This window comes from Euprymna scolopes, chromosome 16 (genome assembly GCF_053919585.1).
Source record: "Euprymna scolopes isolate OS-2025 chromosome 16, ASM5391958v1, whole genome shotgun sequence".
Classification (NCBI taxonomy): Eukaryota; Metazoa; Mollusca; class Cephalopoda; order Sepiida; family Sepiolidae; genus Euprymna; species Euprymna scolopes.
In genome coordinates this window covers 130,941,659-130,967,489 of record NC_136497.1, presented here as the reverse complement: position 1 = coordinate 130,967,489, position 25,831 = coordinate 130,941,659, and the positions used below count along the sequence as shown (strand labels likewise).

The following is a 25,831-nucleotide window of genomic DNA, read 5'->3' as shown; positions in this document are numbered from 1 at the left end:
GATGGACAAAAGAAATATATAGCGTGTTGAGATGGACAAAAGAAATATATAGCGTGTCGAGATGAACAAAAGAAATATATAGCGTGTCGAGATGGACAAAAGAAATATATAGCGTGTCGAGATGGACAAAAGAAATATATAGCGTGTTGAGATGGACAAAAGAAATATAAAGCGTGTCGAGATGGACAAAAGAAATATATAGCGTGTCGAGATGGACAAAAGAAATATATAGCGTGTCGAGATGGACAAAAGAAATATATAGCGTGTCGAGATGGACAAAAGAAATATATAGCGTGTCGAGATGGACAAAAGAAATATATAGCGTGTTGAGATGGACAAAAGAAATATATAGCGTGTTGAGATGGACAAAAGAAATATATAGCGTGTCGAGATGGACAAAAGAAATATATAGCGTGTCGAGATGGACAAAAGAAATATATAGCGTGTCGAGATGGACAAAAGAAATATATAGCGTGTCGAGATGGACAAAAGAAATATATAGCGTGTTGAGATGGACAAAAGAAATATAAAGCGTGTCGAGATGGACAAAAGAAATATATAGCGTGTTGAGATGGACAAAAGAAATATATAGCGTGTCGAGATGGACAAAAGAAATATATAGCGTGTCGAGATGGACAAAAGAAATATATAGCGTGTCGAGATGGACAAAAGAAATATATAGCGTGTGGAGATGGACAAAAGAAATATATAGCGTGTTGAGATGGACAAAAGAAATATATAGCGTGTTGAGATGGACAAAAGAAATATATAGCGTGTCGAGATGGACAAAAGAAATATATAGCGTGTCCGGATGGACAAAAGAAATATATAGCGTGTTGAGATGGACAAAAGAAATATATAGCGTGTCGAGATGGACAAAAGAAATATATAGCGTGTTGAGATGGACAAAAGAAATATATAGCGTGTCGAGATGGACAAAAGAAATATATAGCGTGTTGAGATGGACAAAAGAAATATAAAGCGTGTCGAGATGGACAAAAGAAATATATAGCGTGTTGAGATGGACAAAAGAAATATATAGCGTGTCGAGATGGACAAAAGAAATATATAGCGTGTCGAGATGGACAAAAGAAATATATAGCGTGTCGAGATGGACAAAAGAAATATATAGCGTGTGGAGATGGACAAAAGAAATATATAGCGTGTGGAGATGGACAAAAGAAATATATAGCGTGTTGAGATGGACAAAAGAAATATATAGCGTGTTGAGATGGACAAAAGAAATATATAGCGTGTCGAGATGGACAAAAGAAATATATAGCGTGTCCGGATGGACAAAAGAAATATATAGCGTGTTGAGATGGACAAAAGAAATATATAGCGTGAGGAGACAGACAAAAAAATAAATAGCGTGAGAAAATAGACAAAAACGTGAATAGACAACTTGAAGAGAGAGAGGCAAAATGCGTGAAGAGAGAGAGAGAGAGAGAGGCAAAATGCGTGAAGAGAGAGAGAGAGAGAGAGAGAGAGAGAGAGAGAGAGAGACAAAATATGCGAAGAAATAGAAGAAACGGGAATAAAGAAGACGTGGCAGGGATAGAAGAAACGTAAAATGATAGATGAAATACGTGGAGAGATTAAAAAAAAACAAAATAACAAAACAATAATGAAGGGATAGAAGAAACGTGAAGGAATAGGAAAATCGTTGAGGAGTAAAAAAACGCAAAGAAAGAAAAGAATGTAAATGGATGGTAAATATAAACTGATAGAACAACGTGAAATGATAAAACAAAATCGTGAAGGGAAAGAAAAAAATGTGAAAATTGAGAAAAAATGTGAAATTTGAAAACAAATGTGAAAATTGAAAAAAAAATGTGAAAATTGAAAAAAAAATGTGAAAATTGAAAAAAAAATGTGAAAATTGAAAAAAAATGTGAAAATTGAGAAAAAATGTGAAAATTGAGAAAAAATGTGAAAATTGAGAAAAAATATGAAAATTGAAAAAGAAATGTGAAAATTGAAAAAGAAATGTGAAAATTGAGAAAAATGTGAAAAAGAGAAAACGTGAAAAAGAGAAAACGTGAAATTAGATAAAAAATATGCGAAGCAAGGGACGAAAAAGCATGAAACATGAATGAAAATATGAAACAGTGAAAAAAAAAAGAAAAAAAAGTGAAATTAAAATTCCCGTGAAGGAGAAAATATCGCAAATATGAACGAAGAAATATATATAACAACCATCCTGTTCATAAATACAAAATAATTAAAAATACCAACCAAATCCTACAAAAAAATGAACGAATATGAAGGTGATTTTGTGAGGAAAAATTTCTTATGAAATGTGGTTTGGTGAGATCAAAAGTGAGTGCGTATCAGACAATAATAAAAATGGCGGTGTCATTTTTTTTGTGATAAGTTAAGGAACATCTTGTCGTACTTACGTCACTGGTTCCACGTCACACGAGCAGATCGTCATAACGTGGTTGTTTTCTGCGGCTGGGAAAGAAAATGGGATTGGTTTTGCTTTAGCTTTGATGGAATTGCTGGTGTCATAATTATTAGAATGCAGGGCAAACCAGAAGGAACTCTCGACCCGAAGTCCGCAGCAAACTGTGTTTGGTCAAAATCGGTTCCTGATATTAAAGATTTCCCGTTTTGGTTAAAAATAAGTAATCAAATAGGTGTTAAAGAAAACCAGAAAAGGTTTGGGTAATGGTGCATAAAACGAGACCCTAAGTTTTAAAGATGGCGGCAGATCTATCAAATGAGTTATGGAAGCACAAAATTGATACAATTCTTTCGCTATTCTTCAAAACTGCTTACGTATATATTTGGAAAAATATTAAGATTTATTTTTGTTAATATATTTTTTCTTACATATTTACGATTTTTTTAAAATGTACTATATTTAAATAAACTTTATTTATATATATTTTATTTACACCTGCATAGTCTATTACGATCGTCGCTGATTAAAAAAATGATATATTTTATAGTTAACTATAATTTAGGTTTATTTTTTCACTCCCTTTAAAAATATATATATATAAAAGTACGTCAGTTTTCTTTATCGATGGATTTTGTGATTTTTTAATCGCATCTTTTTAAAATATATATTGTATATTTTTTGTCAAATTGTATATCGTATATTCTTTGTCAAATTGTCTAGATATTTCTATACGATTAAAAACATAAAATCAATTGATAAAGAAAGTTTACGTATTTTGATATATTTTTATTATAATGGGCTAAAAAAAATAAACGTAGAATATAGTTAACTAAAAAAAAACAACATTTTTTAAAAATCGGCAACGACTGCGCAGGCTTAAATAAAATATATGTAAATAAAGTATATTTAAATATAGTACATTAAAAAAACGTAAGTATGTTTGAAAAAATATATAAACCAAAAAAGAATCTTAATATTTTGTCCAAATATATACCTAAGCAGTTTTGAAGAATAGCGAAAGAATTGTATCAATTTTGTTCTTCCATATCTCAATTGACAGACCTGCCGCCATCTTTGAAACTTAGAGTCTCGTTTTATGCACCATTACCAAGTTTTGTACTGGTTATTTATTTTACAAAAACTAAGTATTTTAGTAGGTGTTTTTATTTTTGTTGAAAATATAATACGTTTTTTTTTGTTGAAAATATAATACGTTTTTTTTTTTGTTGAAAATATAATACGTTTTTTTTTTGTTGAAAATATAATACGTTTTTTTTGTTGAAAATATACGTTTCTTTTGTTGAAAATATACGTTTCTTTTGTTGAAAATATACGTTTCTTTTGTTGAAAATATACGTTTTTTTTGTTGAAAATATACGTTTTTTTGTTGAAAATATACGTTTTTTTGTTGAAAATATAATACGCTTTTTTGTTGAAAATATAATATGCTTTTTTGTTGAAAATATAATATGCTTTTTTGTTGAAAATACATTAAGATTTTTTGTTGAAAATATATTACGTTTTTTTGTTGAAAATATAATACGTTTTTTGTTGAAAATATAATACGTTTTTTGTTGAAAATATAATACGTTTTTTGTTGAAAATATACGTTTTTTGTGCTATACTATGCATAGTTTATTACTTACTATAAACTAAAAATAGTTTTATCACCTGATAACAGTTAAATAGAGAGAAAATAAAACTATCAAACACAAAGAATCTGAAAATCTTATTGTAAGCTATTTTACGGATCAAGTTTATTATCAGGAACCAATTTTGGCCTAACACCGTTTCCTGCGAACTTCTGGTTTGTTGAATACAGATAGAAACACTAGTAACAAAAAGAATAGGACCCTTTGTAAAAGCGCCACACCTTTAAATTATACAACCACCACCACACCAAAAGCAGACAAAATGCGTTTTATTACTTACTCCGTGTCATCGAGTATTTGCATAAACATATTTTACCCTTCCCGACCATTAACATATGGCTGACCACTATTCCGCTATGCATTCCATAGTGGCGTTTATTCTAAATTTTGTATAACGAGAAATGAGGGTTTCATCTATTTGGACGTGAGGACCTTGGTCCTTCACTAACCTGACGCATGTTTAAACATGATTCATAAAAAAAGGGCAAGAGTAGTGAGTTTGCAAAACTAAATTTTCAATTATTTCCTCTTATCGTCCATTTGCAAGAAGAACTAAGAAAACTTATACTAAGTAGATACTTAATATTGTTCTATCTTGTCTGTTGTAAATGTCTCTTCATGTGCGTGTGATAGTGCACCAGGTCTTATGAAAATTAGAGATAACCACTATTCCTATAACAAATTAACAGGCAAATTAAGCCTGGGTTTGATATCGCTAGATGTAAACACATTAAATGAAATTGAATAAATTAAAAGTCGTGAACATAAGTTTGTTGGTTATTTTATGTAAATAGTTGCAAAAATAAAACGTTTCATTAAAAAAAAATTAAAAAATAATTACTAACTATTATTTGTTAGAAAAAAAAAATCCTATAAATATCATTTTTGTTCGTTATTTTACGTAAATAGTTGAAAAAAAATAAAACGTTTCATTAAAAAAAATAAAATAATTACTAACTATTATTTGTTAGAAAAAAAATTATCCTACAAATATCATTTTAGTTGGTTATTTTACGTAAATAGTTGAAAAAAAAAAATAAAACGTTTCATTAAAAAAATAAAAAATAATTACTATTATTTGTTTACAAAAAATGTTTTATGTATTTATTTTGAAAACAGAAAACAATTTCAAACAATACTACTAATAAAAAAAAATGAATGGTAGGTTTCTGCTTTTTATTTATTTAATTTTGGACGTTTCTACATTTACCATTTCATTTTACAGTTATTTTGTTGTAGCGTTGTTTTTATTTTATCGGCAACGCTCGGTTTTATCCGACTGTTGACGTCATTCGTCGGACAAAGCCGAGCAAATGCTGAGTTACGTCTGGTTCGTTAAATGCACAATGTTTCTGAGTAGTACTGGCGGATCTTTTACAAAATATCCGAAATAGATGTCAAGTATTTCCCTGACTTCGATTGTTTTGAAATACTGACCAAGCCGAAAGAAAAAAGCGTACTAACAATTTGGTACTCATGTAGAACTAGCAGGGAGACCCGAAGTTTTCCGGGATTGAATGAGGATCAACAAATATTTCACCCTCCCATATTTTATTGTTATCAAAATCGGTGAAATCGCTCAATTTTTCAATTAAATCGGTTAATTGCTTCCTGTAGTTGGGGAGCTCCCTGCTGTGACTTTTACATGGTGGTTCACATTACATTGTAGAGAACATACTGTTGATTCTATAAAATTATTTTATATATAATGTTTAAAATGCAAATGTCAAGTACCCTGGTTCAATTTTGCTCTAAACAGAAACAAAGCTTCTTTCTTAGAACTGCACGCCTATGGAACTCTGTTCCGTCTGCCTGCTTCCCACCTGACTACAACTTGGATGTGTTCAAGTCTAATGTTAACAAATTTCTAATGAACCGCCCCCTTAAGTAAACACTTCATCAAATCTCCACACTAACGTAATGTACTTGCAGTAACCCTTATCCCTGAGTGGCTTCCGGGCCTTGATAAGTGGTGATCACTGTGTAAAAAAGAAAAAAGAAACATTTATTCTGAATGCGCCCCTGTCATATCAGAAAACCTACTGTTCATTTTGTATGTCAGGCCTTTCGGCTTGTGCGACAATAAAACTTCTCAGATGCACTTGTGATGTTAGGCTGTATAAGGTGTTTACTTTGGTCTTCTTGTATCTTGTTTCGACTATCACCTTTCATGGGTATGAAAATACAAAAAAACAAACAAAAAAAAAAAACACACACAACCCTAGACACTAAAATGAGGAAACTGTTGAGACTGTACAGAATAACATACAGAAACCGATTCCCGGTGAGGCTGTATCTATCCAGAGGAGCATAATGTACGGATCTCTTAAAAATTGACCATCGACATCGTGCCACTATTGTGAGCACCGGACAATATCTGATGAGCTCTCGGGATCCAAACCTCACGAAGGTACATTAACACCACGAAACAAGATCCAACAGAACAACTTCCATCATGAAACTGGACAAACATTTTGGACAAGACTGTCGTACAAATGAGACAGAATCACCAAACAAACCTGCTATAAAAATAGCATAAAAGAGTTGCCAAAAATACACAAAGACCTTTTATTAACAAAAAAAAAAAAAAAAAAAAAAAAAATTATTGTAAGAATGAGCCAAACAACAGCGTGCCAAGTATTTTCTGGGTGAATTCAGTTGGGATTATACAGATAAGGAAGGATTTATAGTTGAGCTAAAAAGAGAATTTCTCCACTTTGATCAAGAGAGAATTTTAATGGCTAAGCCAAAGGCTTTGTAAAAAAGCATGTATGGGCACGTGTGAGAAAATCAGCAGCAGCTGAACCATAGCTGGCTAGCAAAAATATTAGCAGCAGCAGCCGTTAGTGCACGTATGCAAATTAGCAAGTGTGCATGACTTTGCGTCATTAGAAAAAGGGAGAAAATATACCACGTGGTCGAGGAGTAGAGAAAAGTGCGCGCCAGGGAAGAGAGTGAGAAAGCGCTGGCTAGCATACGAGGGAGGTGGCGTGGACAGAGGCTTTTAAAGAGCATATGTTACATAGCAGAGTGCTGGAAAAAAGTGTGCGCGAAAAAGCGCGAAAGATAATGAAAGAAGAAGCGAAGAACCACAAATAAACGCATTTGATTTTCACTTAGGAAAAATGACGAGTCCACTTTTTATTTCTTTTCTTTGTTTGTTCATTTGCGATGGTGCCAGATGGCGTGTGGGTCCAAGACGTTTGAAATGTAACGACACAGCTAAAGTGTAAAGGACGCATTACAGTTTGATGATCAATGCTTTTAGAATATTGCTCATGTGCGTATATATGTGATCTTGACAATGTGTATGAAGAGATTTTAAGCTGTATTCATTTAAAAAATTAAAAAAATGCATTTTTAACAAAAAAAATTTTAACAAAACATTTGAGAAAACTGAGAATTATCAACGGAAATGTTAAATGTTTTAAATTACAAAACGACAATAAAACCAAAACACGAAAAAGATAAAGCGAAAAAATTGAATAAAGAAAAAGTGAAGAAAAAAATAGAAAAAGAAAATAGAATAAAAAATAGAAAAAAAAAATCGAAAACAAAGAATAGAAAATAGAATAGAAAAAATAGAAAAGAGAATAGAAAAAAATAGAAAAATGAACAGAAAAGAAAAAGTAGGGGAAAATATAAAAAATAGAAAAATAGAGAAAAGTACGAAAAAAAGAATGTAAAAACGGAATAAAAACAGAATGAAAAAAAAAAACAGAATGAAAAAAAAAACAGAATGAAAAAAAAACAGAATGAAAAAAAAACAGAATGAAAAAAAAAACAGAATGAAAAAAAAAACAGAATGAAAAAAAAAACAGAATGAAAAAAAAACAATGAGAAAAAAACAAAATGAAAAAAAAACAGAATGAGAAAAAAAACAGAATGAGAAAAAAAACAAAATGAAAAAAAAACAGAATGAGAAAAAAAACAGAATGAGAAAAAAAAACAGAATGAGAAAAAAAAAACAGAATGAAAAAAAAACAGAATGAGAAAAAAAACAAAATGAAAAAAAAACAAAATGAAAAAAAAAACAAAATGAAAAAAAAAACAGAATGAAAAAAAACAGAATGAAAAAAAAACAGAATGAGAAAAAAAAACAAAATGAAAAAAAACAAAATAAAAAAAAAAACAAAATGAAAAAAAAACAGAATGAAAAAAAAAACAAAATGCAAAAAAAACAAAATGAAAAAAAAAACAAAATGAAAAAAAAAACAGAATGAGAAAAAAAAACAAAATGAGAAAAAAAAACAAAATGAAAAAAAAAACAGAATGAAAAAAAAAACAGAATGAAAAAAAAAACAATGAAAAAAAACAATGAAAAAAAAAACAAAATGAAAAAAAACAAAATGAAAAAAAAACAAAATGAAAAAAAACAATGAAAAAAAAACAAAATGAAAAAAAACAATGAAAAAAAAACAAAATGAAAAAAAAACAGAATGAGAAAAAAACAGAATGAGAAAAAAAAACAGAATGAAAAAAAAACAAAATGAAAAAAAAAAACAAAATGAAAAAAAAAACAGAATGAAAAAAAACAGAATGAAAAAAAAAACAGAATGAGAAAAAAAAACAAAATGAAAAAAAACAAAATGAAAAAAAAAACAAAATGAAAAAAAAAACAGAATGAGAAAAAAAACAAAATGAAAAAAAAAACAAAATGAAAAAAAAACAAAATGAAAAAAAAAACAGAATGAAAAAAAAACAGAATGAAAAAAAAACAGAATGAAAAAAAACAAAATGAAAAAAAAAACAAAATGAAAAAAAAAACAAAATGAAAAAAAAAACAAAATGAAAAAAAAAACAAAATGAAAAAAAACAGAATGAAAAAAACAGAATGAAAAAAAAACAGAATGAAAAAAAAACAGAATGAAAAAAAACAGAATGAAAAAAAACAGAATGAAAAACAATCACAGAATAAAATTAAACAAAAATGGAAAAAAGGAACAAGTAAAAATATTAAAAAAAATTCAAATACGATAAAAATTAAAAAAAAAATTAAAAAAAAGTATATAAAAAAAAATACAATAAAAAACAGGAAAAAGACTGAAAACCCAATGGCTAAAAGAATGGAAAAGGAAAAAAGTTCAAGGCAAAAAAAAAGAAATGAAAAAGTGAAAAAAATGAAAAAAAAAAATGTTAACGTAAAAAAGTAAGAACGAATGTAAACTAAATGAAGGAATGAATGAAAGAATAATTAAAAAAAGAAAAAGATAAAAATAAAAGAATAAGAATGAAAAAAGAACGAAAAATAAAAACGAAAAATAGGAAAAAGAATTGATTAAAAAAAAAACAAACAAACAAAAAGACTAATAACTCTTAATATACCTGAAAAGCCACTCCTTAAGATGGAGTTGCTTTTATGCTTCATAAAAGGAAACGAATGATTTGAATAGGTCTTATTTCTTAAAACTTGATATGGCGTGTAAATTGGTTTAAATTCTGGCAAATTTACACTTTATGACAGATAGTCTTCAAGTGCTTATATTGTTTGTGCGCTTATAATATATAGCGTGGCGATGCATGCGTTTCTTGCGTGTTAACATTTTATAGGGTCTGTGAGTTTGTACGTGCAAAAAAAAAAAAAAAAAAAAAAAAAAATGGCGCTTGTTCGATATAAAAACATGAATCGAAGCATTGAGTTTCAATTAAAACTAATATTATCTACTTAATTGTCATATCGAAATTAGTAAAATATTAAAAAAAAGATTATGAGAAATGATAAACTAAAAAAAATAATTATTAATGAAAATAGTTTCCCAAGAAATTACAAGTTATCCTTAAATAATAAACAGATTCCAAACTATGAGTTACTTCCCTCGTTTAAGTTACATTTCTAAAAATAATAATGGCGGATCAATGGATCGTGAAAGTACATTGTTTATGTAATAATACATTAAGCGGTAAATTTTTACGACGTGCCCCAGCGTATTATAAACACCCCACCTCCCCATGTTAGGAACGGCTTTCAGAATAAACACCTCCCAACCTCGAAAGCCGTTCTCAACATGGGGAGGTTGAGGGTTTTTATTCCGAAAGCCGTTCTTAACATGGGGTGGTTGGGGGGGGGGGTTATACTATGCTGGGGCAGGTCGTAAAAAAAAAATACCCAGTAATCTATCTATATCATTATAAAACTCAAGCTTGCTTTCTTGGGCGTTTAAATCGTCCAACCGGTTTGTGACTTCCGGCTTCAAAAATTTGTCTGCTTACCTATTTCATGGCCACCCTGTCTTAAGTCTGATATTAAAAGCCACTGCTGCTATTCAACGGGGTTAGATGACATTTTTAAGGAAACACACATTAAAATAAGTTAAAACAAAAAAATATAGTTGACCTTGTGTTTGCTTTGAATTGCAGCAGCGGTTTTTAATATGAAACTTATGTCTCATATTAAAAGGCACAGTTGCTATTCAAAGCATAATTCGTTTGCTTACCTATTTCATGGCTGCCCTGTATTAAGACAGAGCAGCCATGAAATAAGTAAGCAGACGAAGTTTTTGAAACCGGAAATCACAAACCGGATGGACGATTTAAACGCCCAAGTAAGCAAGCTTATCTGAGTTTCATAATTAAGTAGACAGATTACTGTATTATTACATAAAACATGTACTTTCATGATTCATTGATCCACGTTATTATTTTTAGAACAACTGACCACCGGAAACTGTTCTGAAACTAAACATGGCTTCTAACTAAAAACATTTACATATCCATTTTTTTTTTTACATCGACTTTCTTTTCTCTGATACCATGCTGGCCACAATTGGTCATTTATCGTCTGCGACTTTCTCTTGACGCGCACTTTGCTTCTCTGACCTCACGCTATGGCACTATATCTCAGTGTCACGGTTGCTAACACACTACATCATGGCCGGGTGGTGATTTGGCCATAAGCGTAGGGATACAAAGAAATGCAATCCCAGAATTCCCTTTCTAGATCGACCCTTTTGCCGGCCATTTCTCTCCTGCATTTTTGCACGTCCATTCTCATCGACGCTGACTTTGTTTCTACCCGAGCACGTGCTGCATTTTCTTTTTTTCCTTCCACTTCTCGCGCACACTTTCTAATTTGCATATGCGTGATTTTCTGCTGCTGATATTTTCAACGCACCATGCTACAGGTAAGCTAAGTTTGAATCCAGTTCGTTCCACAAAAAACACCATCGCTTAGGATGTCGGCAACGTTTACGATATCTTTCTAGAAAATATTCGGCACGTGTGCATTACTGTTATGGAACAACGTTTTTGTTTTTATTTTGAAGATCGCAGAACAAGAGGAGATGATTCAATTTTAAAAAATCGGGAGAAACAATTCAAGTATAGCATATTGTTTTATTCTACAATGAATTTAAATTTTTGTAACAAGATTTCTCTGTTCTGCGGACTTCAAAATTAAAAAAAGGGTTCACGTGTACGAGCGGTACCCCCCCTCCCCATTTTTTTCGTATTTTTTCTATTTTTTCAGCGGATTACCCTCGAATGGACACTAATGTACAAGATTATCAAAAAAAAACAAAAACAAACAAAATAAAAAATATCAATACTTAAATATTTGTAGAGGTGCTCACTTTCAAATGCAACGTTCTAATAAATCGATCACCCATTTTAAAACCACTTTAGGTTTTTAAGCCAAATTTCACAAATTTAGCCTTTTAGAAGAAATTTGGTATTTTTTTTTTTTTTTTTTTTTTATTTCGCTTGAAATTTGCTCTTTTCCGATTATTTTATATACATATTTATGGTTATTTTCAAGTTTCGCAACCCGATGTTTACAAAGATTTTGCCAGGTGAATTTTCTTCCTTTTTCTTCGACTTTTTTTTTTTTTTAATACACAATCTTCACTCTGATATATCTGAAATAATATGTGACTAAACTATTCCTCTGGCTTTCGTCAGGTGGTAACCACGACGGGATAGGAAGTCCGAATCACCTAACTGCATTCTCAGAAATTACTGCCATCCATAGTTGTTGTCGTCTCACCACGTTTTAGCCAAATACGCCTCTGGCTTGGCTTGGGTAGTATTGAAACCGCTATCTTCAGACAATTCTCACCTGGAACCGTAGAGATTCAATGTCTTTATCTACTGCGCCACGGGCCCCGAACGGCGATGAAGGTTGGATTTTATGGTCTTATAAATCCACGTTTATTTATTATCTGACCTTCCATGGTCGGTTCCGTACCGAATGGTATATATATTATTTTAATTGGAATTCATTATTGAGATGAGTATTATTTATTAATTTATTTATTGTAGGCTATCATGGTCATCTTAAAATTTTTTTTTTTTTTTCATAACGTTTTGCCTGACAATTCCTCTGGCCTTGGAAGATCAGATAATAAATAAACGTGGATTCATAAGACCAAAAAATCCAACCATGCGGTAGATAAAGTCGTTGAACTCTAAATATATAAAAAATATATAATAAATTTATAACTTAAAATATTGCAGCATAAAAACAGAAACTTTCTGTCTATTCTAATAATGTTCGTTTAAATTAAATATCAAAAAGGTTTAATTATTTTGAATAATATATTTTCTGAAATTCTACCATATTATTAAAAAATAATAAGTAAAAAAAAAAAAAGTCTATTTTCAAATTGAATTATCTCCCTTGATTTCTAAAATATTAAAAAAAAAAATACAGCGTATCCGTCCCGCTCCTTATAAAATTTGATTTTCTTAGTTAAAAATAAAACAACTACTTAATCCATTTAGATGATTTTTAGAATATGGCATTTTCGTTCCGTGATAGGTACATGCATCAAAGATTTTAGAAGACTTTTCTGCATTTTTTTTTTCTTTTTACGAAGTTTAAACTCTGGATAAGCACTTTTTTCCAAGCTAAAACCAATTCGAAAGCTTAAGAAAATGAAAAATAAAATAACAAGAGAAGATAATTTAATAAAGGGAGAAAACTCATTTTCTTACCGACTTATCTCTGGCTGGCAGTGTGCTGCCTTCAATTGACTGCATATCCATGCCATTCGAACTGCAGTAGTCACTGTGTGGAAGTTCTGGATGAATACCTTTCTCGGTCATTTCGGGATCCTTACAGCATATGTCATCGTTGCAGTCGGGCACCACGCCCTTATTTTCATAGGCGTACATGCAATCCGATGGTGTGTAAGGCGGAACTGATAGCCAGTTGCGACGGTATCCCACGTCTTCAGGGTCTTCGGGGATACGGAACTTCTGTCTAATGTGACGCCTTGACCACTGGAACAGGTAAGGAGCACGGGAAAGATTCGGGTGAAGACCATTATTCGAAGATGGGCAACATTTTTGGAGGGAAAAAATGGAGGACACAAGGACAAGTCGACGATGAGACAGACAGGGATAAAGTGTTTCGTTTAAAATGGACACTTAATTTTGGCTATTTGATAACAGAACAAAGAAGAGGTTATGGTCAAGATTGTCTACTCATTTTCACTTCCGGTTTCTGTTGTCTATTTAGCTAGATAATTGGTAGGGCTATGACAACAGCATATTGTTTTCATTGTTTTGACTTAAGTATATATTCATTAATATCTTATATTTTATATAGACTGATGTGGTTCTCGGTTGATTACTGTGTCAGATACATACTTGAGAGTCAAAAGAATGAAAAGAATCGTCTGTTGTCACAGCCCTAATAATTAGCCATGGTCAAGCGGACCAGAAAGCCATTTTTAACAGGAGGAAAAAGAGGCTTTCAGGTTATCTGAGAGTAATGTAAACATTAATCAGAAGGAACCATATCTTGATGGCCACCGTCTGCAAAACAGAAACCGGAAGTAAAAAATAAAGACAATCTTGATTATAACCGAAAAGGATCCTATGCAGAGTGTCCTAAATATATTTTTAGACTTAACCCCTAAAATAAGACATTTGTTTAGATAGGTTTAATAATTACGATTCTGAATTTTTTTAGATGAGGTATGAGGGTTTGTATATTTTTGATTGTTCAGACAATTATTCTTATCTTGGGGGTTATTGGCACAGCGTTTTGGTTGTTGAGACCTACGACCTTCCTTGGGTGTAAAATCTATGTTTTTTTTCAACTAAGAAACTAAATTGCAAGAAATCGAACCTTGGGTTTAGGAGCGTGTCCGTAAATTATTAAAAAAAAAGAAAAAGAGTCACTAGGGTACTTTTTAAGACTTTCCTATGATTCAATTTTTAACTGAATCATTCTGCTAATTGCTACTATTAGTATGAAAGATCTTTACGAACCTGTGGATAGACATCTTATGCGTGTTTTCATTTTTTTTTCTTTTAAATAGAAAACACAGTGGAAGGGAGGCGACTCTAAGAAAAAAGGGGGGAGTTTTAATAATTGTTGTAAGGGCTTATCTAGATAAGAGACTTCTTTAAGGTGACTGCCATTCATTTTGACTAAGACAAAACAAGGATCCGAGCATTGGTGGTGAAACGAGAAAGATTACAGTTCAAGTTACAAGCTACCCCCCCCCCCCTATATTGTGTTGTTGGCCCGTATTATTCCAAATTTGAGTGAAAGCAAACAACTAACTTTTTTTTATTTATGACTAACAACAAAACTATCTGGTGTTGCTCGGGGCCAAAATTGTAACATTTCTATTAAAAATTCTATATCTCTCTATTCGTCCTTGACCTTTCCCATAATTATGTTTACCAAGTTGTATGTGCCAAAAATACTTTATTTTTAATTATTTTTTCCTGCCCGTGTAAGGCAGGCATTTATTTGGTTGGTTCAATAAATTTTAAGTAAATGTAGCTCTAAAAGCACCATCTAATCTACAGTATAAGGGGCAGTTGTCTGTGTGTGTGTGCGCGCGCGCATGTATGTATATCTGGCTAAAAATATAAAAGGAGAAAACAAATACCCACAAAGTTGGTATTTTCTTGATCGGCATTGTCCTGGATAAATAATATCTAAAATTTAGAAAAAGCATTACTCATTCTTTGGCCCTAAACATATTTCGTTGCGTAGTGTCGATTTTCCTACTAGACTATGTAATAACTAAAGTGAAGTAACTGATGTTTTATCAAGGAGTTAATTCCCTTATACTGGCTCATTCTCTGAGGAATCTACAAAAACGAATGTGTGTGTGTGTGTGTGTGTGTGTGTGTGTGTGTGTGTGTGTGTGTGTGGAGAAGCAAGAAGTAGATGGGGACAGGGAGGGAGAGAAGAGAGAAAGATAGACAAGATGATAGAGGTTTTAATTGAAATATCTTACACTTTTGTCTCTAACTATGCCTGATAGCTCTGCTAGAACAACAATAAAGGCGACTTTAAAAACGTCTTGAAAGGTGATGTCGTGCTGAACGAAATATACCTTTATTCGGTCTATATTTTTCCTTTTTATAGTATAGAGTCACTTCTTATCAAAGCGTGGAAGCCACTCAAAGATAAGAGTAAGTGTCAAGTAAGATGACACCGTGATGATCGCTGATGGTGGAAATTGGATAGGAGTTAACTTATTTTAGAGGACGACTCATCAAAAACTTGTTTAGACTTGAAAACGACCATCTTATAATCAGCTGGGAAGCAGCTCTGCGATATTGTATTTAAAATTTAAACTTGGCCAATTGTTTTTTGCAATTTGAACGTGGGAAGCAGCTTGCCGTGAAAAGAAGCAGAAGTGATTACTGTGCTCAGTGGATGATAGGCAGGACCGAGCAAAACCAAAAAAAAAGGAAAAAAAAAAAAAAAGAAAAAAGTTCAACAGCATTTGGAAGCTTATGTTTTAACCTACCTTCGATTCGATCTCACAAGTTGCTCCAATAGCCTAGCCTTGTAGCAGACTAAGCTCAGCTTGACATGATAAAAAGACAACTTACGAAAGTAACATCACTTGAAAAATAGTGTAAGAAATTTTTGGTTTTGTCTTTTCGAGTTGATTTATCGATTTTGCTGCTACTATTAGTATTAAAAATTTTTATGAACCTGTTTGACTTTTGTGGATTGATTTTCCTTTCAAACATTTTTAAGACTTAATTTAAATTTATGGAAATTGGGTAATCATGTATTTTCTCAATCTATGTAAGTTTATCAATTAGTTGATATGTAACAGCTTTTTGTTTTTTTAAATTATGATATGTTGAACGTATCGTTAAAATTAATTAGTTGATATGTAACAGCTTTTTTGTTTTTTTAAATTATGATATGTTGAACGTATCGTTAAAATTAATTAGTTGATATGTAACAGTTTTTTGTTTTTTATTTTTTTTTAATTATGATATGCTGAACGTATCGTTAAAATTAATTAGTTGATATGTAACAGTTTTTTGTTTTTTATTTTTTTTTAATTATGATATGCTGAACGTATCGTTAAAATTAATTAGTTGATATGTAACAGCTTTTTGTTTTTTTAATTATGATATGTTGAACGTATCGTTAAAATTAATTAGTTGATATGTAACAGTTTTTTGTTTTTTATTTTTTTTTAATTATGATATGCTGAACGTATCGTTAAAATTAATTAGTTGATATGTAACAGTTTTTTGTTTTTTATTTTTTTTTAATTATGATATGCTGAACGTATCGTTAAAATTAATTAGTTGATATGTAACAGTTTTTTGTTTTTTATTTTTTTTTAATTATGATATGTTGAACGTATCGTTAAAATTAATTAGTTGATATGTAACAGTTTTTTGTTTTTTATTTTTTTTTAATTATGATATGCTGAACGTATCGTTAAAATTAATTAGTTGATATGTAACAGTTTTTTGTTTTTTATTTTTTTTTAATTAGTATATGTTGAACGTATCGTTAAAATTAATTAGTTGATATGTAACAGCTTTTTGTTTTTTTAAATTATGATATGTTGAACGTATCGTTAAAATTAATTAGTTGATATGTAACAGTTTTTTGTTTTTTATTTTTTTTTAATTATGATATGCTGAACGTATCGTTAAAATTAATTAGTTGATATGTAACAGTTTTTTGTTTTTTATTTTTTTTTAATTATGATATGCTGAACGTATCGTTAAAATTAATTAGTTGATATGTAACAGCTTTTTTGTTTTTTTAAATTATGATATGTTGAACGTATCGTTAAAATTAATTAGTTGATATGTAACAGCTTTTTGTTTTTTTAAATTATGATATGCTGAACGTATCGTTAAAATTAATTAGTTGATATGTAACAGTTTTTTGTTTTTTATTTTTTTTTAATTATGATATGCTAATCGTATCGTTAAAATTAATTAGTTGATATGTAACAGTTTTTTTTTTATTTTTTTTTAATTATGATATGCTGAACGTATCGTTAAAATTAATTAGTTGATATGTAACAGTTTTTTGTTTTTTATTTTTTTTTAATTATGATATGCTGAACGTATCGTTAAAATTAATTAGTTGATATGTAACAGTTTTTTGTTTTTTATTTTTTTTAAATTATGATATGCTGAACGTATCGTTAAAATTAATTAGTTGATATGTAACAGTTTTTTGTTTTTTTATTTTTTTTTAATTATGATATGCTGAACGTATCGTTAAAATTAATTAGTTGATATGTAACAGCTTTTTTGTTTTTTTAAATTATGATATGTTGAACGTATCGTTAAAATTAATTAGTTGATATGTAACAGTTTTTTGTTTTTTATTTTTTTTTAATTATGATATGCTGAACGTATCGTTAAAATTAATTAGTTGATATGTAACAGTTTTTTGTTTTTTATTTTTTTTTAATTATGATATGCTGAACGTATCGTTAAAATTAATTAGTTGATATGTAACAGTTTTTTGTTTTTTATTTTTTTTTAATTATGATATGCTGAACGTATCGTTAAAATTAATTAGTTGATATGTAACAGTTTTTTGTTTTTTATTTTTTTTTAATTATGATATGTTGAACGTATCGTTAAAATTAATTAGTTGATATGTAACAGTTTTTTTTTTTAATTTTTTTTTAATTATGATATGCTGAACGTATCGTTAAAATTAATTAGTTGATATGTAACAGTTTTCTGTTTTTTATTTTTTTTTAATTATGATATGCTGAACGTATCGTTAAAATTAATTAGTTGATATGTAACAGTTTTTTGTTTTTTATTTTTTTTTTAATTATGATATGCTGAACGTATCGTTAAAATTAATTAGTTGATATGTAACAGTTTTTTGTTTTTTATTTTTTTTTAATTATGATATGCTGAACGTATCGTTAAAATTAATTAGTTGATATGTAACAGTTTTTTGTTTTTTATTTTTTTTTTAATTATGATATGCTGAACGTATCGTTAAAATTAATTAGTTGATATGTAACAGTTTTTTGTTTTTTATTTTTTTTTAATTATGATATGTTGAACGTATCGTTAAAATTAATTAGTTGATATGTAACAGTTTTTTGTTTTTTATTTTTTTTAATTATGATATGCTGAACGTATCGTTAAAATTAATTAGTTGATATGTAACAGTTTTTTGTTTTTTATTTTTTTTTAATTATGATATGCTGAACGTATCGTTAAAATTAATTAGTTGATATGTAACAGTTTTTTGTTTTTTATTTTTTTTTAATTATGATATGTTGAACGTATCGTTAAAATTAATTAGTTGATATGTAACAGTTTTTTGTTTTTTTATTTTTTTTTAATTATGATATGCTGAACGTATCGTTAAAATTAATTAGTTGATATGTAACAGTTTTTTGTTTTTTATTTTTTTTTAATTATGATATGTTGAACGTATCGTTAAAATTAATTAGTTGATATGTAACAGCTTTTTGTTTTTTTAAATTATGATATGTTGAACGTATCGTTAAAATTAATTAGTTGATATGTAACAGTTTTTTGTTTTTTATTTTTTTTAATTATGATATGCTGAACGTATCGTTAAAATTAATTAGTTGATATGTAACAGTTTTTTGTTTTTTATTTTTTTTTAATTATGATATGCTGAACGTATCGTTAAAATTAATTAGTTGATATGTAACAGCTTTTTTGTTTTTTTAAATTATGATATGTTGAACGTATCGTTAAAATTAATTAGTTGATATGTAACAGCTTTTTGTTTTTTTAAATTATGATATGCTGAACGTATCGTTAAAATTAATTAGTTGATATGTAACAGTTTTTTGTTTTTTATTTTTTTTTAATTATGATATGCTGAACGTATCGTTAAAATTAATTAGTTGATATGTAACAGTTTTTTGTTTTTTATTTTTTTTTAATTATGATATGCTGAACGTATCGTTAAAATTAATTAGTTGATATGTAACAGTTTTTTGTTTTTTATTTTTTTTAATTATGATATGCTGAACGTATCGTTAAAATTAATTAGTTGATATGTAACAGTTTTTTGTTTTTTATTTTTTTTTAATTATGATATGCTGAACGTATCGTTAAAATTAATTAGTTGATATGTAACAGTTTTTTGTTTTTTATTTTTTTTTAATTATGATATGCTGAACGTATCGTTAAAATTAATTAGTTGATATGTAACAACTTTTTTGTTTTTTTAAATTATGATATGTTGAACGTATCGTTAAAATTAATTAGTTGATATGTAACAGTTTTTTGTTTTTTATTTTTTTTTAATTATGATATGCTGAACGTATCGTTAAAATTAATTAGTTGATATGTAACAGTTTTTTGTTTTTTATTTTTTTTTAATTATGATATGTTGAACGTATCGTTAAAATTAATTAGTTGATATGTAACAGTTTTTTGTTTTTTATTTTTTTTTAATTATGATATGCTGAACGTATCGTTAAAATTAATTAGTTGATATGTAACAGTTTTCTGTTTTTTATTTTTTTTTAATTATGATATGCTGAACGTATCGTTAAAATTAATTAGTTGATATGTAACAGTTTTTTGTTTTTTATTTTTTTTTAATTATGATATGCTGAACGTATCGTTAAAATTAATTAGTTGATATGTAACAGTTTTTTGTTTTTTATTTTTTTTTAATTATGATATGCTGAACGTATCGTTAAAATTAATTAGTTGATATGTAACATTTTTTTGTTTTTTATTTTTTTTTTAATTATGATATGCTGAACGTATCGTTAAAATTAATTAGTTGATATGTAACAGTTTTTTGTTTTTTATTTTTTTTTAATTATGATATGTTGAACGTATCGTTAAAATTAATTAGTTGATATGTAACAGTTTTTTGTTTTTTATTTTTTTTAATTATGATATGCTGAACGTATCGTTAAAATTAATTAGTTGATATGTAACAGTTTTTTGTTTTTTATTTTTTTTTAATTATGATATGCTGAACGTATCGTTAAAATTAATTAGTTGATATGTAACAGTTTTTTGTTTTTTATTTTTTTTTAATTATGATATGTTGAACGTATCGTTAAAATTAATTAGTTGATATGTAACAGTTTTTTGTTTTTTATTTTTTTTTAATTATGATATGCTGAACGTATCGTTAAAATTAATTAGTTGATATGTAACAGTTTTTTGTTTTTTATTTTTTTTTAATTATGATATGTTGAACGTATCGTTAAAATTAATTAGTTGATATGTAACAGCTTTTTGTTTTTTTAAATTATGATATGTTGAACGTATCGTTAAAATTAATTAGTTGATATGTAACAGTTTTTTGTTTTTTATTTTTTTTAATTATGATATGCTGAACGTATCGTTAAAATTAATTAGTTGATATGTAACAGTTTTTTGTTTTTTATTTTTTTTTAATTATGATATGCTGAACGTATCGTTAAAATTAATTAGTTGATATGTAACAGCTTTTTTGTTTTTTTAAATTATGATATGTTGAACGTATCGTTAAAATTAATTAGTTGATATGTAACAGCTTTTTGTTTTTTTAAATTATGATATGCTGAACGTATCGTTAAAATTAATTAGTTGATATGTAACAGTTTTTTGTTTTTTATTTTTTTTTAATTATGATATGCTGAACGTATCGTTAAAATTAATTAGTTGATATGTAACAGTTTTTTGTTTTTTATTTTTTTTTAATTATGATATGCTGAACGTATCGTTAAAATTAATTAGTTGATATGTAACAGTTTTTTGTTTTTTATTTTTTTTAATTATGATATGCTGAACGTATCGTTAAAATTAATTAGTTGATATGTAACAGTTTTTTGTTTTTTATTTTTTTTTAATTATGATATGCTGAACGTATCGTTAAAATTAATTAGTTGATATGTAACAGTTTTTTGTTTTTTATTTTTTTTTAATTATGATATGCTGAACGTATCGTTAAAATTAATTAGTTGATATGTAACAACTTTTTTGTTTTTTTAAATTATGATATGTTGAACGTATCGTTAAAATTAATTAGTTGATATGTAACAGTTTTTTGTTTTTTATTTTTTTTTAATTATGATATGCTGAACGTATCGTTAAAATTAATTAGTTGATATGTAACAGTTTTTTGTTTTTTATTTTTTTTTAATTATGATATGCTGAACGTATCGTTAAAATTAATTAGTTGATATGTAACAGCTTTTTGTTTTTTTAAATATGATATGTTGAACGTATCGTTAAAATTAATTAGTTGATATGTAACAGTTTTTTGTTTTTTATTTTTTTTTAATTATGATATGCTGAACGTATCGTTAAAATTAATTAGTTGATATGTAACAGTTTTTTGTTTTTTATTTTTTTTTAATTATGATATGCTGAACGTATCGTTAAAATTAATTAGTTGATATGTAACAGCTTTTTTGTTTTTTTAAATTATGATATGTTGAACGTATCGTTAAAATTAATTAGTTGATATGTAACAGCTTTTTGTTTTTTTAAATTATGATATGCTGAACGTATCGTTAAAATTAATTAGTTGATATGTAACAGTTTTTTGTTTTTTTATTTTTTTTTAATTATGATATGCTGAACGTATCGTTAAAATTAATTAGTTGATATGTAACAGTTTTTTTATTTTTATTTTTTTTTAATTATGATATGCTGAACGTATCGTTAAAATTAATTAGTTGATATGTAACAGTTTTTTGTTTTTTATTTTTTTTTAATTATGATATGCTGAACGTATCGTTAAAATTAATTAGTTGATATGTAACAGTTTTTTGTTTTTTATTTTTTTTTAATTATGATATGCTGAACGTATCGTTAAAATTAATTAGTTGATATGTAACAGTTTTTTGTTTTTTATTTTTTTTTAATTATGATATGCTGAACGTATCGTTAAAATTAATTAGTTGATATGTAACAGCTTTTTTGTTTTTTTAAATTATGATATGTTGAACGTATCGTTAAAATTAATTAGTTGATATGTAACAGTTTTTTGTTTTTTATTTTTTTTTAATTATGATATGCTGAACGTATCGTTAAAATTAATTAGTTGATAAGTAACAGTTTTTTTTTTCATTTTTTTTTAATTATGATATGCTGAACGTATCGTTAAAATTAATTAGTTGATATGTAACAGTTTTTTGTTTTTTATTTTTTTTTAATTATGATATGCTGAACGTATCGTTAAAATTAATTAGTTGATATGTAACAGTTTTTTGTTTTTTATTTTTTTTTAATTATGATATGCTGAACGTATCGTTAAAATTAATTAGTTGATATGTAACAGTTTTTTGTTTTTTATTTTTTTTTAATTATGATATGCTGAACGTATTGTTAAAATTAATTAGTTGATATGTAACAGTTTTTTGTTTTTTATTTTTTTTTAATTATGATATGTTGAACGTATCGTTAAAATTAATTAGTTGATATGTAACAGTTTTTTGTTTTTTATTTTTTTTTAATTATGATATGCTGAACGTATCGTTAAAATTAATTAGTTGATATGTAACAGTTTTTTGTTTTTTATTTTTTTTTAATTATGATATGTTGAACGTATCGTTAAAATTAATTAGTTGATATGTAACAGCTTTTTGTTTTTTTAAATTATGATATGTTGAACGTATCGTTAAAATTAATTAGTTGATATGTAACAGTTTTTTGTTTTTTATTTTTTTTAATTATGATATGCTGAACGTATCGTTAAAATTAATTAGTTGATATGTAACAGTTTTTTGTTTTTTATTTTTTTTTAATTATGATATGCTGAACGTATCGTTAAAATTAATTAGTTGATATGTAACAGCTTTTTTGTTTTTTTAAATTATGATATGTTGAACGTATCGTTAAAATTAATTAGTTGATATGTAACAGCTTTTTGTTTTTTTAAATTATGATATGCTGAACGTATCGTTAAAATTAATTAGTTGATATGTAACAGTTTTTTGTTTTTTATTTTTTTTTAATTATGATATGCTGAACGTATCGTTAAAATTAATTAGTTGATATGTAACAGTTTTTTGTTTTTTATTTTTTTTTAATTATGATATGCTGAACGTATCGTTAAAATTAATTAGTTGATATGTAACAGTTTTTTGTTTTTTATTTTTTTTAATTATGATATGCTGAACGTATCGTTAAAATTAATTAGTTGATATGTAACAGTTTTTTGTTTTTTATTTTTTTTTAATTATGATATGCTGAACGTATCGTTAAAATTAATTAGTTGATATGTAACAGTTTTTTGTTTTTTATTTTTTTTTAATTATGATATGCTGAACGTATCGTTAAAATTAATTAGTTGATATGTAACAGCTTTTTTGTTTTTTTAAATTATGATATGTTGAACGTATCGTTAAAATTAATTAGTTGATATGTAACAGTTTTTTGTTTTTTATTTTTTTTTAATTATGATATGCTGAACGTATCGTTAAAATTAATTAGTTGATATGTAACAGTTTTTTGTTTTTTATTTTTTTTTAATTATGATATGCTGAACGTATCGTTAAAATTAATTAGTTGATATGTAACAGTTTTTTGTTTTTTATTTTTTTTTAATTATGATATGCTGAACGTATCGTTAAAATTAATTAGTTGATATGTAACAGTTTTTTGTTTTTTATTTTTTTTAACTATAATATGCTGAACGTATCGTTAAAATTAATTAGTTGATATGTAACAGTTTTTTGTTTTTTATTTTTTTTTAATTATGATATGCTGAACGTATCGTTAAAATTAATTAGTTGATATGTAACAGCTTTTTGTTTTTTTAATTATGATATGTTGAACGTATCGTTAAAATTAATTAGTTGATATGTAACAGTTTTTTGTTTTTTATTTTTTTTAATTATGATATGCTGAACGTATCGTTAAAATTAATTAGTTGATATGTAACAGTTTTTTGTTTTTTATTTTTTTTTAATTATGATATGCTGAACGTATCGTTAAAATTAATTAGTTGATATGTAACAGTTTTTTGTTTTTTATTTTTTTTAATTATGATATGTTGAACGTATCGTTAAAATTAATTAGTTGATATGTAACAGTTTTTTGTTTTTTATTTTTTTTAATTATGATATGCTGAACGTATCGTTAAAATTAATTAGTTGATATGTAACAGTTTTTTGTTTTTTATTTTTTTTTAATTATGATATGCTGAACGTATCGTTAAAATTAATTAGTTGATATGTAACAGTTTTTTGTTTTTTATTTTTTTTTAATTATGATATGCTGAACGTATCGTTAAAATTAATTAGTTGATATGTAACAGCTTTTTTGTTTTTTTAAATTATGATATGTTGAACGTATCGTTAAAATTAATTAGTTGATATGTAACAGTTTTTTGTTTTTTATTTTTTTTTAATTATGATATGCTGAACGTATCGTTAAAATTAATTAGTTGATATGTAACAGTTTTTTGTTTTTTATTTTTTTTTAATTATGATATGCTGAACGTATCGTTAAAATTAATTAGTTGATATGTAACAGTTTTTTGTTTTTTATTTTTTTTTAATTATGATATGCTGAACGTATCGTTAAAATTAATTAGTTGATATGTAACAGTTTTTTGTTTTTTATTTTTTTTAATTATAATATGCTGAACGTATCGTTAAAATTAATTAGTTGATATGTAACAGTTTTTTGTTTTTTATTTTTTTTTAATTATGATATGCTGAACGTATCGTTAAAATTAATTAGTTGATATGTAACAGCTTTTTGTTTTTTTAATTATGATATGTTGAACGTATCGTTAAAATTAATTAGTTGATATGTAACAGTTTTTTGTTTTTTATTTTTTTTAATTATGATATGCTGAACGTATCGTTAAAATTAATTAGTTGATATGTAACAGTTTTTTGTTTTTTATTTTTTTTTAAATTATGATATGCTGAACGTATCGTTAAAATTAATTAGTTGATATGTAACAGTTTTTTGTTTTTTATTTTTTTTAATTATGATATGTTGAACGTATCGTTAAAATTAATTAGTTGATATGTAACAGTTTTTTGTTTTTTATTTTTTTTTAATTATGATATGCTGAACGTATCGTTAAAATTAATTAGTTGATATGTAACAGTTTTTTGTTTTTTATTTTTTTTTAATTATGATATGTTGAACGTATCGTTAAAATTAATTAGTTGATATGTAACAGCTTTTTGTTTTTTTAAATTATGATATGTTGAACGTATCGTTAAAATTAATTAGTTGATATGTAACAGTTTTTTGTTTTTTATTTTTTTTTAATTATGATATGCTGAACGTATCGTTAAAATTAATTAGTTGATATGTAACAGTTTTTTGTTTTTTATTTTTTTTTAATTATGATATGCTGAACGTATCGTTAAAATTAATTAGTTGATATGTAACAGCTTTTTTGTTTTTTTAAATTATGATATGTTGAACGTATCGTTAAAATTAATTAGTTGATATGTAACAGCTTTTTGTTTTTTTAAATTATGATATGCTGAACGTATCGTTAAAATTAATTAGTTGATATGTAACAGTTTTTTGTTTTTTATTTTTTTTTAATTATGATATGCTGAACGTATCGTTAAAATTAATTAGTTGATAT

The 25,831-nt window shown here is 26.7% G+C and overlaps 1 protein-coding gene across 1 annotated transcript in view; it reads right to left on the bottom strand.

The window, feature by feature from the left end:
- The window catches only part of LOC145296085 (uncharacterized), a gene marked incomplete at its 5' end in the record, with an annotated part of 49,357 nt that overhangs the window by 8,253 nt on the left and 15,273 nt on the right, over positions 1 to 25,831 (bottom strand). Inside the window, 1 exon segment of the mRNA XM_080142224.1 lies at positions 12,994 to 13,281. Within this exon segment, the coding sequence (XP_079998350.1) occupies positions 12,994 to 13,281 (288 nt within the window).